We start from the raw sequence: 20,382 nt of genomic DNA, 5'->3' as shown, positions 1-20,382 counted from the left end.
ATTGTCAAAAGATGCATATAATGGATATTTATTAGCATGATAAATGTTCAGTATTACTATTTCCTCACAAATGTCATAACTAAAACAAAAATTTGCGAATCTGAAACTTTTTTTAATTTTGTCTATTTACGGAAATGTGAAAAGGCAACACATGTTAAAGATTCATGTTTAACACATCTTACGAATTCGTCTGAAAACTTTTTATTAACGAAGGCGTTCTATATATGAATCGCGTTCTGAGAAAACTGGGCTTAATGCATGTGCGTAAAGTGACGTTCCAGATTAGTCTGTGCAGTCCGCACAGTCTAATCAGTGACGACACTTTCCGGCTAAGTTAGATTTTTGCTAAGAAGAGACTTCGTTTAAACGAAAAATGTCATAACAGCGGAAAGTGTCGTCCCTGATTAGCCTGTGCAGACTGCCTTAAGCCCAGTTTTCTCAGAACACGACTCATATAATTCACGAAGAACGCGTACTACAAACGGAATAGTTATTTTTTTACAAACTTAGGCACTTCAGAGGAATCCACCGATGGCGTATGGAGAAAATAAAAAATACAAAGAGCTAATACATTCTTAACTACATACATTTCAATGAGTTTCTTAGTTTTTTGGGGGTATTTGAGGCGCCAATTTTGACGATACAAATAAGTGATCACATGGATTGATTACTTTAACATAAATATACCACAATTGTAATTATGAAAATAAAAGTCGCAAGTGAAGGCAAACATATAATACTGAAAAAATAAAAAGGAAATACTTCGATATGCAAAAGATCCACACTTACATGCAGATGTTTGACTAAGTAAAAAAAAATATGCGGCTTGAAATAAGTAGGAGCCAATGTTTGTCCATACTTATAACATGAATAATGCCAACAATTTACATTGCAACACTTCAATTGTCTGAATAAACATCAATGTCGCCATCAAGTAGCATATATTATATCAGTCTCGTGATTAAAGTTTAATATTTATTTTGTTTGTAAATCATATGAGCTTTTAGTTTACATTACTTTATTTCAACTCATTAACTCATTTCAACATTGTTGACAGTTTAATTGTGGCAGCGAAAATACATGACAATATCGAGGTAGCACAGTCAAACAGTGTCAGTGTGTTGATAGCAATTCAATTTACCAATTCAAACAAATTGTCGCCGCTTTCGCAAAGTTGGCGATTATGACGATCTATAGCGAAACCCATGTACTTTTGTTTTACTTTGATATGCTCTATATATGCTCAACAATCAGATAAAGTGATGTTTTCGCCTAAAGTGATAATACCGATAAGAAGTATTCATAAAAATTACACACTTATCTATGAAACGCATGACATAAAAACAAGAATAGGAATCACACACTCCTTCATGGGTGTTAAAAAGCCCATGTCTAAGACAAGTTCAACTTAAAGGCCCAAAATGTTGTTCGATCAAGCGGAAATTTGTGATTTATTGTGTTTGAAAAATAACTACAGTCACCCATATGACGACAATATCTGCGTTATTCCAGAAAACAACTTGTACCGGTCTTCATGTTTGGTGAATAGGTGTTATCCAGGTCTCCACCTGGAAAAACTTATTTACACCTTCGGCACAAATAAGGCTGACTGGTTGAATAAACCAGTGATAGGTTCCTTAAAATAATAAGAATTTATATGGTACAGTATGTGATCTTGAAGCTTTGTACCCACATATAAGTAAGTTTTACAGAAACCTAGACCATTTTGGAGTAAGCCACTGCTTAAATAGATCCAAGATACTTCCAAACAAGCATTTTGTTTTGATTAAGATATAAACACTTATATATCTTTATTTCTTAGAAAATAAATTTTGTCCCAAAGAAATCACTCTCGGACGACAGGGTTTCGGCAGTAAGATTTCGACCAAAGCACAGTACATATGTACTTCAATAAACACATCCAACCGTTTATTTTTCAAATTAGTCCTAAATGCATCATAATCTTGCAGATACCCATGGGATGAAAGAAAAACCACAAAAGCAATGTGCGATCGCTCAACCAGAACAGAAAAGGAACTCTTTAAAAAAACGCACTATTTTGGACCGCGGAGATATACTCAATGAGTAAGTGGCATGTCAAGTTTTAGGAAACTAACAATTTTGAGATTACAGAACAATGCATCTAGATAATTATTTACCTTTTAATACCACACATACACACTTTCAGGTCGATCGGACAACTAAGTGATATTTACTTCATATTTCTTTATATTTTAGTTCTATTTGCTATAATGTAATTCAAAAATAAGTTTTAGTCAATCTCTTGGATTGAACATGTCGCAAATTTGACAATTGATTAATGTTTTAGCGAATTTTTACGAATTGAAGAGCGTATCAATGTCTGAGAAAATAAGCAACATTTAATTTGATCTCACTTCTTGAATAATCTGATCTTGCTTTCTTTAACGATACTTTAGGCGAATACTCTCTTTTAGATGCTACAACATTAATAACGTACATGTATCTGCTGTCTTGGAAAACCAAAACAAATGCACACTTTAAAAACTTTAATAAAGTGCCTCTGCATTGGTACGATGGTGATAAAATGTCTAATTTTGACTGCATGGAGGAGCATACGGCTCGACATGAAGTTACTAATTGGATATTAGTATTCTTATTTATTGATTGTACATGTTTATATCTAATCTATTTCAATATTGTTCATGTGTGTTTAACAACTACCTTTTATTTAAACTGTGATTGTTAATCGCATATCTAGTTTGAAAAAGCATTTTCTGAAAACGAGAAAAAATTGGATTTATGTCATCCAAAATTATATTTGCCTCCCTTGTATTAGCTAACATTCGTTGAAAAACATGCATGGCAATTGGTTCTTAAAGTCGTAACCACGGTACAGGAATCTAACCACAAGACCCTCTAATTGCTAGTACAGCGATCTTCCACATGAAATAGCCGACCACAATCTTGTTAGAATTTTGTTTTTAACGGTGCCTTTATGTGTACGGAATATCTGCTGAACGAAACAATGGTACAGATAATAAAAATTGTATGTTTTGCTTTATAAACTAATAATCGAGATGAAAGTGAGATACATAGAATAACCGGACGCTTTTAGAAGCTTACAGGACTCAATGTGTAATGATTTACGTTACAATGAATTCAACAAAACACAAGTGTTTAACGTATTGCGGAAGACTTTGGGCACACCTAATAAGTAAAATATGTCACGTAATTACGTATTGTTCGTGGAGAACACACAGTAACAAACAAAGTTCATTTCTGTTTTCATCGCGATTTATTTCTGTTGAATATTTCTTATACAACGCTTGCCAATATTCATGAAAGACAATTTTACAGCGCGGCGGCCAACATGGCCGCCACGTCAAGTAGACGCGACAAATCTACCCATAGACCGCCCACTACTAACTAAAACACTTCATTATATCCCCAGGTTAATTTACATAAAATTTACTTGGAATTTCCATCGGTCACCAAGGTCCGGGCTTATTACGGATTGGTTACATTGCACCTTGGGAATTGATAGCCCAAACTGTTCGAGTTCTTACATGCTTATAGAATATTCTAAAACCTCATTACTCGGTGTGACAAAACTTTATGTTGTGTTTGCCTGTGAATGCATGTGAATTATTTTATATGGCCTGTACAAATAAGATTTTCTGTTGACCCCTTTCATGTGTACCGTTGCAATGTTAATATGAGGTAATAACAATCCTATATGTCAATAGGTTGACCTGTTCCGTTAATCAAATGTAGTTCAGTTATATAATCCCTCAATTTCATAATCTTAAAATATTGTATTAAACTTTTCAATTTATTTACCCCACACTATATCATGTTGACTTGCTTATTGACAAACCTTCCAATATTTTAACTAGTCTTTACATGCACGAGATGAACTCTCAAATAGTTTGACCACTTTAAACTTTTAACTTCTGCTTACGTATAAGATAGAAATATTGATGTAAATAACCTTTTAACATTTTCTTACATATGAGAAATTATAACAGTTACTAATCAATTACTCAAACATATTATTAAAATATTTCCCTATTATTAAATCTATCTGAACTTAAATTTCTATCATAAGAATAAACAATATGCTATAAGAATAACTGATATGCGTATGCTGTTATGTCACACATATATATTTGAAAATTTAGATATTCCAGTAATATAACTTATATTAATAATGGACACATGTATTTCATGTTGACAATTAAAAAAGTTATAACAATAAAGAATATTAGATTATAGAACATCATTATATTAAACGCAATAACTAAATCTTGTTCGAACTTTATTTCTTAGTAGAAGGTAATTGTAAGGCATTTCTGTTCCACCATACCGTTGCTATTTACATCGGTAAATGTTCAGGAATAAGTGCTTATTATCCGCTTAATCATGTATTTGTTTTATAACATATGTAAAACATTTAATTCATATGCCCTTCTAAATATTGCGCGATTAATTAAACTAACATGTCATAAATCGTATTGTAAGCTGCCCATAGTCATTCTAAAGCATTAAAGGGGCCGTCCAACGTTTTGGTAAATTGACAAAATTAATTTTTTTTTTTCAGATTCGCAAATTTTCGTTTTTGTTATGTTTTTAAGGAAATAGTAATACTGACAATTAACCATGCTCTTAAATATCCATTATATACATCTTTTGAGAATTTGAAAACCTGAAAATTATAAAGCGTCGTGCGAAGCGAAATGATTTAATAAATTGGAAAGTTCTGTTGTTGTTGTTGTATTTTGGGAAACTACGAGGATTGCTTATTTAGGTAAAAAATACATCCGCTCTAAGCATGAGAATGAATGGTCTTATGGTCTAGGCGGGAGACTTTTTATTCCAGGACTCCAGGGGTCAGTTCAGGGTGCCTGAACCACGTGACTTTTTCGGCTATGTGTGGGACAATCGGATGTAAACAAAACGTCGCTTCAAGTAACGTTTTTGATAATTTCTTCATTATTTCAAAATCATTTTCAAAAAAACAAAGACGAGTGCCCGGTCATTGTCAAAAGACACAACTTTGGTAAGTTTGCGCTAAATTAATTAAGTAATTTTTCCAAAAAGTGCAACCGCGCGCTTGAAAACACACGAAGTGAAATGCTATGTGTGGTATATTTTTTATTCGATCAACAAAAACGTTGATTACAATGTTGTCGAGGGTTTAAAAAATAGGGCGGACATTGTAATTCTTCATAGACAAGCTACATACATTGTATGTTTGCGCAAATACATCTGATTCGGAGTGTGTGTATGAAAATGTAATGATGCTATGTGTGGGACAATGTTTTTTAATGCTATGTGTGGTATACAAACTAAACTAGAGAATCGAAAGATTGACATTAACGTCAATAATTTTTAAAGTCTGTCTGAATAACAAAAGTTGGTCAATAAACATTGTTGGTAGTGTTTTGCGCGCCTTAAATATGATAATCCTACGTTCATGTTACTCGAAATTATCATGATTGTCGATAACTTATATTCATATTTTGTTTACTTTTAGAATGCCATTTGTTCGCGAACGGTGTGGCAGAGAGGTCAAAACACGGTCGGGGATCTCCTAAAACAAAGCCACCCACGCACGGACAGGAAAATAGTTCCGTTGGGCAAACTTTTTCTTGTTTCTATAAAATTAATTATTACAAAATATTGAATTTTCAGTGAATTGTTACTGCCAACTAATGCACTTGTTTAATACACAAAATCGTAAGGATTGTTTGTGCAAGATACAATGTAAATATTGTAGCAACAAAACCACAAAAAGTGTTAGTTGTGTGTTTGTTAGCAGGAATGTGTAGGCATTTTTGACTGTAACGATAGTTATTAAATAAGCATAAAGAGATCATACAGCATTTTGAAACAAATAGACACTAGGATCAATAACATTTTTTTCTGGAAAATCACGTATTTGTATCTAAATCCTATTGAGCTATCTGATACATCACGCATGCTATGTTTTTTTAGTTTAACAGTTTATTTCATTTGTATTTTGTTCTTTTCAGGGAGATTAAAGTACTTTTGGAAGCACCTTCAAGAGACGTACTGATATCTTGATCAATGAAAAGTTGTCATATACAAACATGTATAGTAAATGTTCAAAAGTTTAAATGACTGTTTGTTTTATTACCAGATGGTGCAAGTATTGCAGGGAAAGAAAACAATCAAAGTAAACATTACATAAAAATTTGACATTTCAACAAATTGAACAACATTATATGATTTAATGTTAATTACTTGGTGCAGTGGTAACAAGATCTTGCAGCGCCCTTTCTTACCGGGGCGAATGAGTATTTTCATAAAACATCTCAAACTATTTTCAGTTATTCAGATTTCATTTGAATTTGAGTAAATGAAGTATTGATGCAATTCAATATGTTTGTTGGTATAATAACCCCCACAAGTCAAGACGTTTTGGCGATGATCATTTGTTATGACTTAATTGGAGCATTCATATGTCTGAATAGCAAGATTTGCAAATTCATTAATTGACTGATTACAATTTCTTTGTGAATACTAATGTACTTCTTTATGTATTTGGTGCTTTAATTTCTATTGTTACATGTGCATGCTAGTTATAAAGTAATGTTATTATTAATGACGTGTTTATTTTGATATACTTAAGATATTCATATGGGGATAATATTGGAATAGACCACAAACAAGCATTATTGGATTCGAAGATGTTCATATGGAGATGATATTGGAATAGACCACAAACAAGCATCATTGGATTTAAATTGTTATTTGTTATGAAACACCTGTTTTATTAACACACATAATCAGATTTTATATTCATCTAATCAATTTTAGTAATAACATAGATACAAAACCCATAAATATACACACATATCAATACACACGCTTTGTTTTGCTTATGCAAAAATACATGTTAAATGGTATGTTTGCATAGTTAGTTGAAATAGCTTTCCATAAACATCACAGAATGAAGCGGGGTCCCTGTCTCTGTCACTGTGGTTTTGATAATTAACTTGCCACATATCACCTTCCGTGTGGTTTGATGGTGTTCAAGTAGTTCTTACACAGCTTCGAACCTTAAAAGCGTTACAGATCTTTCGACTAATCCTTTTCAATTCTTAAAAACAATAGAAGTAAAACCCATTTTAAAGCATGTGCTTTTATTTGCTATGTCATTCATTAAAAAATGGACAAATGTTGAGGGTTACTTTTTTCCTTTTTTTAAATTGTATTCTTGTTCTTTTTACTGGCGATTTTTTATCAAATGTTTAAATATATCAATATAAAGCATTTAATGACATGCTTCAATACATGCCAAAATCTGTTGGACGGCCCCTTTAAAACATGGTGTAGCTGGCGTTAGACTAAATAAAGATAGGGTACACGATACCGGTATGACATACGATTTATCGTTTTAATTAGAGATAGTATTATGTGATAAGTTTCGGTAAATGTTCAGGAATAAGTACTTATTATGCGATTTATCGTACGTGTATTTATTTTAAAGCATATGTTAAACATTTAAATCAAATGCCCTTCTAAATATTGCGAGGGTACACGATACCGGTATGACATACGATTTATCGTTTTAATTAGAGATAGAAGTATGTGATAAGTTTCGAAGTACATGTTGTAACGTTCATGAGATATGGCGAAAGCGTTTAACATATTGCAGTTAAAAATTTAGGATATGACCAAAACAGGTATGTAATTAGTGAAGAATAGGAATCGAAACAATAATCTTAATTGTTATTACAAGTTTAAAAACAAGATGAAAAATATGAACGAAGTGAGAATAATTGAATATCAATTTGAATTTTATACAGCTTATCACGTTTATGGCTGGACAAAGACTGCTGTGTTTCAGTTTAAGTTAGAGTTTTTAATATTTGTACCCGATGAATATTTCTCATTGCTTAGAAGGTTACTTTGGCGACAATGAAGATGCTCAGATGTTTTTTCTTTCACTATCACATTTGCATGAGCAATTCAACTGGTAACTTTGTCTTACTATAAACAAGCCGATTTGTAGCGTTTCTCTTTGGTCTTGTAGACGTAATAAATACATGGCATTCAACCCAATTGCTAATTCGTGCCATGTTTTTCTTTCTGGGATGAGAAAATGAAAACAATTACTTTGCCCCCCCCCCCCCCCAATCGTCTATTATCTTATTTTCTTTATCTTCTACGTGGTCTCTACTTATCCACCGTACTATACCTTTCATTCAAGTTCGTCGTCTCCGCGTATTGTCACACAATACAAGGCGCATTTGTAACGCGCTTTATACTTTTATGGATTTATAATGATGATTATTCGTGAACAAAAATGTATTTTTAGGTATGAATCCCTGTAATAAGTGTTATTTTATTCATTGATGTTCATTTTTCTTTTTTTTTAATCGGTGAAATTAAAAAAAAAAGTTTTTGACAAACTGTGAACAAGTCACTTTTCAGCACAAGTTAGTTATCACCTCTTAAATTTACATGCCCGTCTTATCATTGCTTCACATAATAAATTATTTATTATGAAAGCATACATATTTTAAATTAATCGGTCAAGCTAAATTACGGCTTACATATACAAAATTTATTGCACAATAACAACAACACAAATAAAAACAATCTTTACAGAAAAAAAACGAAAGATGTTTCTCCAAAAAGGCATTGCAGTTATGCTGGCTTTCCTGAGCATATATCCGGTTGGAGCTAGAGGTATGATATTTTACGGCTGGATGTCTGTTATTGGACTTGCTTGCCAATAGTCGTGGTGGGAGGCGTGGTAGGTTTGGACGCTTTAGGATTCACTTCTTCCGGAATTGCTGCAGGCTCCTGGGCGGCTTGGTAGATGGCATCCTTTGCAGGCTCAGCGTCCAAAGATCGCTGGTTTGCATTTATTCAGTCAGTTCGTGCAAAAGGAACGACCGGGGACAACGCCTCTGCGATATGTGCATACTTGTGCAGCTAATGTGTGAGCGGCTTTACAGAGCTGACGGATATGTGTTCGGAACGATAAAATTAATAACTGAATGGACTTTTTTATTTGAAATTTTAATGAATTGAAAACATGTGTGTTGGTCATAGTGATGAAGACCACACAAAAATCAATAAAGCTTTTGTTCATCCTCGGAGAAACAAATGTCATTACTGTGGTTTGCATTCTTATTTAAAACTTGTATTTCATTAAAATAATAAATTTCAATTGAAAACACTACAAATGTACATATTTAACGTTATGTTTGATTATTTCATTCCATGACAGATTTGTTCATGTAGTATTAAGTGCTTTTATAATTGCTTTACTGATAGCAACTATGACTTTCATTTTGTTTGACGTTTTTTGTATGTGTGTTTCATTCGGTGCCTGTGCTGTTTCAGTCTCCTTGGTAATTGGTCATTGGTAAGTGCTCTTGCGAAACTTGATTATGGGAAGGCACTAGTTCGCACGATATGTAAAGAAATTGTGTCCAAAATGTGTCATTTCTTAAAGTAACATAACTATTCAAAATCAACGAAAATTTCGCACAATTGTTCGTAAAATAAACTTAACTAATTAAAAATCAGTGTTCCTTATGGCAATTGACGATATTTCAACGTCAGATGTGGTCTGGTAAAATAGATGTTTGTAGATACAAAATGCTCGTTTTAATTATTGTTTTGCATATCTATTCATACGACACATGAACATTTAAATGGTGTTCGTGTGTCGTATGAATATATATATTCGCGAAAATTAATTGTGGCCACAAATAAATAAAAACGAGCATTTTGTATCTACAAAAATCTATGTAATCATACAACATCTAGCGTCGAAATTTTGGCTTTTGTTATCAGGAACACTGATTGTTAAGGTGTTAACTTTATTTTACCAAATACTTAACGAAATTTTCGTTGATTTTGAGCGTTATAGAGACCTGAACGGTATGGTTTTGCGCTGTGCAGTATGCAAAATGGGTAGTTACTACGGTCAACATGTTTGAAAACACATTCGAAGAATTGCACCCTTACTTTTGGAAATCGTCTACTTTGAAATCATAAAGACATAACGGTATATGTACACGATCGATAAAACAAATATTTTATAAACTAAATCAAACATAATTATTTTCACCCCCTGGAAATTACATCATTCTTCCGCAGACTGTTTTCTATAACAAGCATGTATACGTCTGCTTCTTGGTTCAGACGAATGTATTTACATATCTGTTAATATAATAAAGTAAAAAAAATGTTACATGAAAGATATATCCGGGATTAAAAGAAGCTTATTATCCTTCAAATGTCGTAACTTTTTTATTATAGCAATAGCCAAAATTTCAACGCTAGATGTGGTATGGTCACATTTTTAACGAGATTCAAAATGCTCGTTTTTATTTTATGTGGCACAATATATTCCATTTTAATTTCCTGCAACCATATGTATTCATACGAAACACGAACACTAACATGGTACCTACAAATGTGTTGAATACATTATCCCACAAAAAAGAAGAGCATTTTGTATCTTGTTTAATCTATGTTACCAGACCACATCTAGCGTTGAAATGTTGGCAATTGCTATAAGGAACATTGATTTGTAATATGTTAACTTTATTTTTCGAAATATAGTACGAAATATTAAATGACTTTGATTGTATATGGGCTTTAAAGGAGATTTAAACATTCAAACTACTCGTATTGCTTTAAAGCGAGATTATACGATTTTGTCAAATATTTATGAATTTATAGGAAATGTGTAAAAAAAACTTATTTTACATATATTTCTATATAAATTAAAATTCAAGTTAAGAAGAACATGTGTCGAAAAATGCGAAATAAGCCTGATACTCAATTTTGAAATCGAAAAATATCTGTACAGTCGAATTCGCCAGCATGTATATCATGCATGTACGATGTTAATCTTAATTCTATTTTAGTGCAGATTCGTTCATACGGCACAAAGACACAATTTTGTTTTACGGTCCATTATAATTTCCGGCAATGATATCTATTCATACGACACACGAACACTAACACAGATCCAAATAAAAAGTCGAATGCTTCGGTTATTGTCGGAAAATAATGTACGAAATATCTTCGTCACAATCGGCTCGGAGCGCTAATTTGTCTTTGCTGCATTTTATGGAATTTGTCTTCAATGTTTAAATTGTCTTTCCTATTTTGTGTTATTTTAACATATTTTTTATCAATATAATTCAATTTAAGATACTGTATATAAAAAACGTATAATCTCACTTTAAAAGACAACTTTAATCAAACTTGAGATTTAATTGTTTATTATGTGACGTGTGTTTGTCGCCATGCATTAAACTGTTCTTTACTATTTATGTACTGAATATATTAATATCAATTATATGCTTCGACTAGCGACTAAGCCAAGGTACAAGGTGGTTCATATATAAATATGCTCGAAGATTACTTATATATAGCGTATGTATATTTGTTGTATGTGCTATTCGAATGAATACATAAAAATATGTATGATGTAACGTTACGTTTGTTTTGTATTAAATTCGTTATAATACTGCTGCAAACTAAGGGCATGCAGAGTAGACTAGGTCTTAAGAATTGCAACAAAAGTGCTTGTTTGTTTTTTGGAATGGCGAAATAATTTTAAACCGGCAAAAATAGGTGGCGAAAAAAACGTATACCCAGTTTGAATTTTGAAATATTTCAATTGAAAACAATTGTCTTGAATATCTACATTATTATACATTTAAGCGAGTTATAGGATTTTGTCAAATATTTATGAATTAATATAAAATGTGTAAAAAACTTATTATACATATGTTTCAATATCAATTAAAATACAAGTTAAGAATCGAAAATGTCTGTATTTTAATTAGTTTAATGTAAAAAATAAGACAAGGTGCTTATCTCCTGAATGTGTTGTTCGATGTTTAGGACCCCGAAGGAAGGCATATACTGATCGCACTTTCAGTCTGTCTGTCTGTCCGTCCGTCCGTCTGTCTGTCCGTCACACTTTGCGTATAGGTTTCGAAAAATGCTCATACATTCTATGTCGCTTCAGATGTAACCTTCATATTTGGTATGCATGTGTATATGGACAAGGCCTTTCCATACGCACACAAATTCTGACCCCTCTGACCTTGACCTTGAACTTAGGGTTCCCGTTTAGGTTTCGAAATCTGCGTTTAGGTTTCGAAAAATGCTCATAACTTCTATCAAAGCGTTTATAGGGGGCATATGTCATGCTATGGTGACAGCTCTTGATTAATAGGCACCTTTGCTGGGCCGGCTTATTCAATAGGCACAACCTCCACGCAGATTGCATTATTAAATGACGAAATAATTTATTGGACTGTTCAATTTTTTAGTTAGCAAAGTGTTGAAAGAAGATCTAAATGATAATATCGTTATTTCTAGAGATTAACACATGGATAAATATTCATACTGCCCACCGTAACAGCCCTACAGTCATAAAAGCCTGAGCCCAAAGGCTCGCGGGTTGTTATGAGTGTTGGAAATGCGAGTAAATGCCAGACCTCATTCTGTTGATAAACTTGTGAAAGTTCTTTTAAGTGAAATTAAATTTGAATACGGTTTTATAGTGAATTGCGTTTTAGATTCAATTTGAAATACGTATTAATTAAAAGTATGTTCGAACGTGTGAGTTTGTGACGTACTTTAGGAGTGGGGGTCAAAGATTTTGTGACAGTTTGTGACAGGGGAGAGGGGGGTGGGTAAATATGATCAAAAAAGCCTGACATACTTTATCGACGGCCGCTAGACAGAATACATTGAACGCATTCAGGATTCCCAACAGCTCTCTTTGTAGAGGCGTTGCTAGTGTTTCTCGGCCGTGTAGGATCAATAATTAGAACATCGCAAGCTATAAATTGGACAGCATTACTGGGAAAAAGAGTAAATAATACTTTAAAAACGTTAATTTAAAATCAGTTATATTCAATCCATTATATATTTATAAATCAATCAAACAACTATTTTTTTTCTGTATTGTATTTGACATTTGTCGTGATACTGTAAATAAATTGCGAACGAAAACGTGTATAATTAACCTTGAACGCGATCATGAGTGTAAAGAAAATGAATTATTTCGAACCTGCCATTTGTAAACGCTAAATCGACCATAAAAAGTATAGAAACACTCGCGTCGATACTCATTGTGTATATTTATTAAATTTATTCATTTATCAGTTTAAACGTCGTAGCATGTGTTGCAGATTAAATAAAGCAACAAGAGGAACTTTTATACAAATGAACGGTGTAATCGAATAGCATTTCCCACTTAAAATACTTGTGTGAACGATGTCACATTATTAGTATGGAAGGGAATATTTGCCAGTGCATGCATACTGCTAAATTACAATTTCATTTTGCTTAATGACAATTGAAGTTTACTTCATGACAACACCATGTTGATATATTACATTTGGTAATACCCGCGATTACATGCATGTTGTTAAATGACAATTGCATTTTGCTTTGTTTTATTTGTTTTAAAATAACTGCGTGTTTATGCTTTTTTGTATTAGTAAGTGTTACATTACTTGCATACTTCGTTTTAATGTTTACTCGATGTATGAAAATCATGTATTCTTGCGAGTAAATGACAAATGAATCATTTCTGCTAAAAAGTCCATGTGTCTATCTTCTTGTTACTTAAATATCATCATTTTAATACTAAGTTATGCGTGAAAATGCATATTTATTGTAAGTTTTACTAAGCGAAATGACTAAGCACAAGGCAGCTGCTCACATAAGGTAAGCCGAATGCCGACTGCATTAAGACAAACGCATTAGTAATACTGAATTCATAAAAGAGACGGGGAACCAGAGTTGTCTATTAATTTTCGGTAGTTATCAGTAGTGTTCATAAAAATGTTCATTTTATGCACGGTGTTGTTACATATATACCCTGACAAATTTCTCTATCGCGCCATTTTAAACGTGTGGCCAAAAGGTAGCCAGAAACAAAACACGGTGAACTATTTCCATTAATTTGAGAAATTTTCAGCCGCTAGCGGAAACTGTAGCCAAAAAGTAGCCGAAAACAAAAGTTTGGTACAATAACCTGTAGTAAAATGCACAAACTGTCAGCCGCTAGCGGAAACTGTAGACGGACGAACGAACGAACGAGCGAACAGACGGACGAACAGAAGAAGGGACGAACGAACGGACGGACGAAAGAAGAGACAAACGAACGGACGCACGCATGAACGAAGGCATTATGAACTCCACGGCACAATACAGTCAAGAAACCCGGTCAGCGGAAACGTCCGACTGCAGAACGAACAACCAAAAGCAAGTTTAAATAGTGTTCAAGACGAACGAATTGACGGACGGACGAACGAATTGACGGACGGACAAACGGACGGACTAAATAAGGGACGAAATGGGCGCACGGACAAACGAAGGAACGACCGAAGGTACGGATGGACATCTGCATATGCGGACTGCACAGACTAATATGGGACGACACCTTACGCACATTCATTAAACCCCGTTTTCCAAAAGCGCATATGCCTAGAGTATTATTCAAGATTAGCCGGCTCAGGCAACACAGGTTAATCAGGGACGAAACTTTACGCCTAAACTGGATGTTCGCTTCCTTTAAAGGAACAGTGCTATAAAAGCGGAAAATGTTGCGCCGGACTAGCTTGTGCAGTCCCAGAGTGTCAACCCAGACTAGCCGGCGCATTCCGCACAGGCTTATAGGGGCCGAATCATTACAGGATTTTGCTTAGAAAATACTTACCTTAAAGGAAAAAAACCATAAAGGCGGAAAGTGCTGTGCCGGATTAGCCTATGCGCACTTCAGAGCATAGTCTCTGATGACACTTTAAGAACTTGAATTCGGCCCAGTTTGTCCAGAATAAGGCTCACTTTAACGCTTGTAAGAAATGGGACGTTTCGATAGATTTTCCTAGCGTTAAATTAAAAAAGAATAGATACAATCAAATAACGAGTTTCGTTTTTTTTTTTCGAAAATCTTTCCTGGAAAACCGTTAATATTTTAAATGCGGTCAAGTAGCATGATTTTGAAACTGCATCCTAAAAAAATATTTTCGCACATAAATTTCACAGGCGTTAAACCTGCCAATAAAATATTAAACTAACAAAATAGATCTGAACCAAAGGTAAACCAGTTATAGTTGAAATTAACATGTGTATTTAGTATCCCTTTATTGGCCATATAACTCATTCAGCTTGACACTCATGTATAGGCTTAGTATTGACTATACTTGTTATGCCTGTTGTAACCACTGTCGGTAATAGTTTTAATACACTGGGTCATAATGAATGACAAGTTGCCTTTTCAATTCTTAAGTAATTATTGGAATTTATGTTTATTACTTTAATAATATATATGACATTATTGTGCATTACAAATGTAATTAATGCGTGTATTAAGTATCGTTTAAAGTACCTATCGAATTTCATTTAGTTTTTTTTTCTAATCGAAAATATATTCTAGGCGGAAAAGGTCGTCCCTAATTAGCCAGTGCGGACTGCACATGCTAATCTAGGACGACACTCTACGCACAAGCATTAAGCCACCTTTTCCCAGACTGAAGCGCATATACAAATACGAATGCTGCGTGTGAAGGGAAAGATATGGGCAGAACGCCATAAACCAGGACGCTGGTGTAACGGGAAGGCGAAAAACAGCCTTTTTACCGAAAAAGTCATTGGCGACCGTACTACGACAATCAGAAATTTCCAGAAACACAATCTTAGGTCGCCGTAAGGACGCCAGTCCGGTGTGACGGGGCTAACGTAGTAACAAAGTAATACAAAACAATCAACGTCTCAAGTTATTTGTTTCACAAAGTCATGTCGAGCCTCGTGGTTCCGGTGTTATTTATTTATTAGCAAATAGGTCTTTAAAACTACTAAATTAGTACATCGGTATATGTGAGTTAGGGGGTAGGTAGTTATAGTGTAAATAGCAGACATGTAACTTGAATACGCAATTAGAGGTTGTTTGTGAACGAGAACAAAACTTATCCGGAACAAATATTACTAAAGATCGATGACACGAAACAATTAAGTGTCATTATTACACAAAGAAAGCGCCTTCAACCCTTTATTTGCGTCCTCAATTCGCAGTCAGAAAAATGATATTAGAGGGTGAGGCATCGTCTTATTTTTTTCGACCAAAAATGCCTAATGTTTCCTTATCATTTTCTTAAACATGTTCGAGATTCTCAACTAAACAGTCGATATGCGTCATGAAAGTAAAAACATCAACATTAAATTGCTAATGGTAATTCGTGTCGCCGCATTAGGCATGTTGTAGACGGCTATGTTTTTACCCGCTCACCGCTTTTTAGTAAATGAGGCTATTGGAAGACGGTATTTCGACATAATGAATATTTATTGTATTTAAATGAGGCATTTTTTACGGAGGATTCCAGAGATAGTCGATATATCACGATTGATACCGGAGATTTTGATTTTGATGTTTAGAGTGATCTCCCGGCAATAGTAATTTACGCTGCAATTTGCGCTGTAATTATGTTTTTGAATACTGGTTCTCCTTTTCGCAATGTGAACTATCCACAAAGATATTAACAGCTTGTTAAATTCAGTAGCAACATAGCCAAATGCACATAGTAAAACAAAGAACGCCGTTAGAATTAGGATTCATACAAAGTCCAAAAGGTTAACTGCAGTTGTCAATAACACACACGCAGTTAAGATATATATGAAGTAAATATAAACTTATCAATATGACACAATTATATGAAGTGCTTGTACAGCTAATGTAACTAGGCGAAATGCAACTACCATGTTACAAAATGCACATGACAGTTGTTAAAACAAGAATGTCATTTAACATCATGCATGCACTGGCGGAAATTCCCTTCCATATATTAGGGAAAGTAATATATCAGAGCCTTTCAGGACGGGCCTCAAATTCTATTTATAGATGTGTTGAAAAAATTGTCCTAGATACAAACCTCGGCTGTCACATGTCACTTGCACATTGATGCTTTGGAAGTTTTTCCGGTTAACATAGTCTCTCTCAGCAGGAGAGCCTGGAGACAGTATGCGGAGATGTGTGCCATCAATGCAACCTATAACTCAGGGAAAACCATGCATATTGTAAAAGGCATGTTGTTCCCTCCGTACGACTTCAGCTGTCATTGGAAATGTGATGAACCGATTGTTGAGGGAGCACAGCTGGCTGAAAACGGAGTTTACCACTCTGGAAACAGTACCTTTATCTACACAGAAAGTGTCGTCCACGGTCTGCATAAAGTTTCCTGATGTCAGGTACCTTAATGTAATCAATACCTGTTTCTTGACAGAAAGTGCGTTGGAACGCTGTGTTGATCTTTCGATGTTTTCGCCAATTAAATCAAAAATTCTATCAATATTTTCATTGGAAAACCTATAACGGCTCCGCATTTCATCATCATTTAACTCCACATACAAAGAATGTTGGCGATTCTTACGTAGATTCCGATACAAATAAAATTCGACCATTTTGTTTGTTTACATGGATAAATTTTAACCAACCTTTATACCAGGGTTAAATTTATCCAGACCAAACGCTGGATAAATTTAACCAAAATGATGCAACAACACTTACCCAAAAAAATTAACCCTGGGTTAAATTTATCCGACATTTATCCCAGAGTTAAAATATACCCAGGTTTCGAACAACTGGATTGTGACAAACTTTATGGACGGCCCCCTATTTCGGAGTGCTGTGTGGTCAATGTTCAATGGGACTTTCTATCAAATTGACCAATGTAAAATTTGATTTAATTCATTCGGACCTACTGGTGGGAAATTTCTTTTAAACTCTGTTCGCTTTCTGTGAAGGTCCTGAAAGGTCGAATGTGATGTTAAACAGCTACGCCGAAAAATATTTTAATTTGTTGGTTTCTGCTATATTTCAAGGTCTTATCACCAGCATCAATGCAGCGTGGCCGGGAGCTGCACACGATGCCCATGTCTTCAGAAGTTCAGCGATAGGAACATACTTAGATCGACATCACGGAAGTATGCGAGTGAAACCCTCATTTCGCCCATTGCTTTAAGAGTACTTTGCTGTCGTCTCTAGCATGTAGCGTGTATTGTAAAAAAGCGATAATCGGTTTGGGGCTTTGTTTCAACAATATATTAATACCATTTTGCAGGTTTGGAAAATGGTGTTCTTCTTGGGGACAGTGGGTACCCGTGTCGCACGTTCCTGCTGACACCGTACCTAAACGCTGCTAACGCTGTGCAAGAACGGTACAATGACAGTCACAGCAAGACACGATGCTGCATTGAGCGCCTCTTTGGTGTTTGGAAGAGACGCTTTCACATCCTTCACGCTGAGGTATGGGCGATCTGTAATTTACTGTATGGTAACATATTTTATCCGATACGCATAATGGTACTGACGATGACAACACCGTGTCAAAGGTACAAAGGCGACGGAACCGTGTCCATGGAGCCGCACTCAAATAATTGTAGAAGTAAGCGTTCTTTGTTTTATTCCTGTCTGTACCGGGATTCTACTGACTCCGGCTAGCGTAGTAGCTGTGTTCGCGCTTCGCCCATTAACTATCCCATTTCGGCCCGCGATTCCGGCGCAAATGAGCTTGGCTGGTGGTCATAATTATGAATACCTAGCAAGTGCGATTTCCTTCAAGATTTCCGTTTAAAATTTTAGCACAAGATTTCAGAAAATGAAAATTATTTCTGTACTAAAAATAGCTTCTATATTTGCAATTATCTTTCGAAAAAGCGTCCCTGCTTGCGATAGTTTTCATTAATTATATATGAGTTATGGGACTCATGAGCTATTCCGTGTGAATGCGTGATAAAAATGATTTGTACTTATCATTTCTGCTAACACGAAAATGTTAAACGTAACCATATATTCATTCAAGTTCGTGTTTTTATAATTTGGTGTATTTTAATATTATTTAGTTTCGTATTCTTATTATTTGTGTAATTTATTTTTTATTTAAAATTATATCTTAAACGCAGAGACGTTGTCTAAGCCTCACATAAACTAATTCTATATTTATAAGTGATATTTACTTTATGTGCAAAATCTGTGATGATGTATTACATCAAGTGTTATTGAAAAACCATATTTTCAAATTTTTCAACGTGTTCTAGTTGATCGCCATTATCAATCTTATTTATGTTACATTCATCCAGATAAGACTGAAACCAGAGAAATGTAGCAAGGTGATTTTAGCGTGTGCTGTACTTCACAATCTTGCCAAACTATGGGGTGAGCCGGAAGTACTTCCTGAAGACGAACTGCGTTACGTGGAAACCCCGGCATACATCGGACACCTGGATGGTCGTGTCATACGAGACCATATCGCCAACAACTATTTTGCACGCTGAAATGTGCACATGAATAGAAAGCAAACAAGGAAAAAACAAACAAACAAACTTAAGTTGTAATACCATATATATATATATATATATATATGTGTGTGTATTCGAACAGAACAACAGTTATCCATGTGTGTGACAGTGGTTATTTATCACATAAAAAGAACTAACCGTCGCATAATGCATACAAGTTCATTAAAAGCGTACTATTTTTCATTTTCCGTCATCTTTCTGGTCTGCGCTAGTACATTAGTCATGTTCCGGTAGAACTCCCCCTAGTTCTTCACCATTTCTATCTTCGCTGCAATCAGTTTCATTTTTTCATCATGCAGCCTCAACTTACTTACAAAGTACTGCTTCTGTAATGCCTTTAGGTCATCGCTCCTGTAAAATAAATGAATTAAAAGATTAGGCCTAAAAAAGTTGTTTGTTTCCACTAACCCGACCGACCGTAATTTTGTGTCGATCAGATTTTTTTGGGGCCACATGAATTCAATTTTACAGCCAAAATCTAACTGTTTTTAAGCAATGTGTTAAACTTGATTACTTTATCAGAAGTATGATTGTGCCATCTTAGAATTATATAGAAATGTCGCCCTATCAACCCTTAATTTTGGCGATGTTAGTGGAAACAAACAAAACATCTTACAAATTTTTTTTTTCAGATATCTTTTTTTATATTGCGATACAGATAACTTCATATTGGCTTTTTAGCGACATTGCGTTTTTTGCAGCAGTTATAATGGTGTTATAGATACAGACACAATTCTGTCCTGCGGGATTAATTGTTTTGATACATTCCGTCGAATGCGACTTTTTAGTTGATTGGTAGTCTCTATACCTGACAAGTGGGCTGACTCACCTGGATATTCAAATCATAAATACCTTTTCAATTTTTCTTTGTATTCCCTGGCTTGCTGGAACACGGATCTTCACAAAAAAGAAAGTGTTTAATATTAAAGTTATCAATAAAACTGTCTGCTAACACTATCAACAAGCATATCTTCATGACTTATATCTCCACAAGAAATAAAGCATATTTTCTACTACTAC

General features: G+C 34.4%; 1 protein-coding gene across 1 annotated transcript; it reads left to right on the top strand.

The window, feature by feature from the left end:
• The first annotated feature begins 17,564 nt into the window (after positions 1-17,564).
• Positions 17,565-19,392, top strand: LOC127837015 (putative nuclease HARBI1). The gene is made up of 3 exons (XM_052363711.1): positions 17,565-17,988; positions 18,126-18,310; positions 19,144-19,392. The coding sequence occupies exons 1-3, from the start codon at positions 17,829-17,831 to the stop codon at positions 19,336-19,338; spliced, it is 540 nt and encodes a 179-aa protein (XP_052219671.1). The 5' UTR covers positions 17,565-17,828; the 3' UTR covers positions 19,339-19,392.
• Positions 19,393-20,382: the final 990 nt, after the last annotated feature.

The sequence above is a fragment of the Dreissena polymorpha genome, chromosome 7 (assembly GCF_020536995.1).
Source record: "Dreissena polymorpha isolate Duluth1 chromosome 7, UMN_Dpol_1.0, whole genome shotgun sequence".
Taxonomy (NCBI): Eukaryota; Metazoa; Mollusca; class Bivalvia; order Myida; family Dreissenidae; genus Dreissena; species Dreissena polymorpha.
The sequence above is the reverse complement of the archived record's forward strand: the minus strand, read 5'-3'. Positions and strand labels throughout refer to the sequence as shown.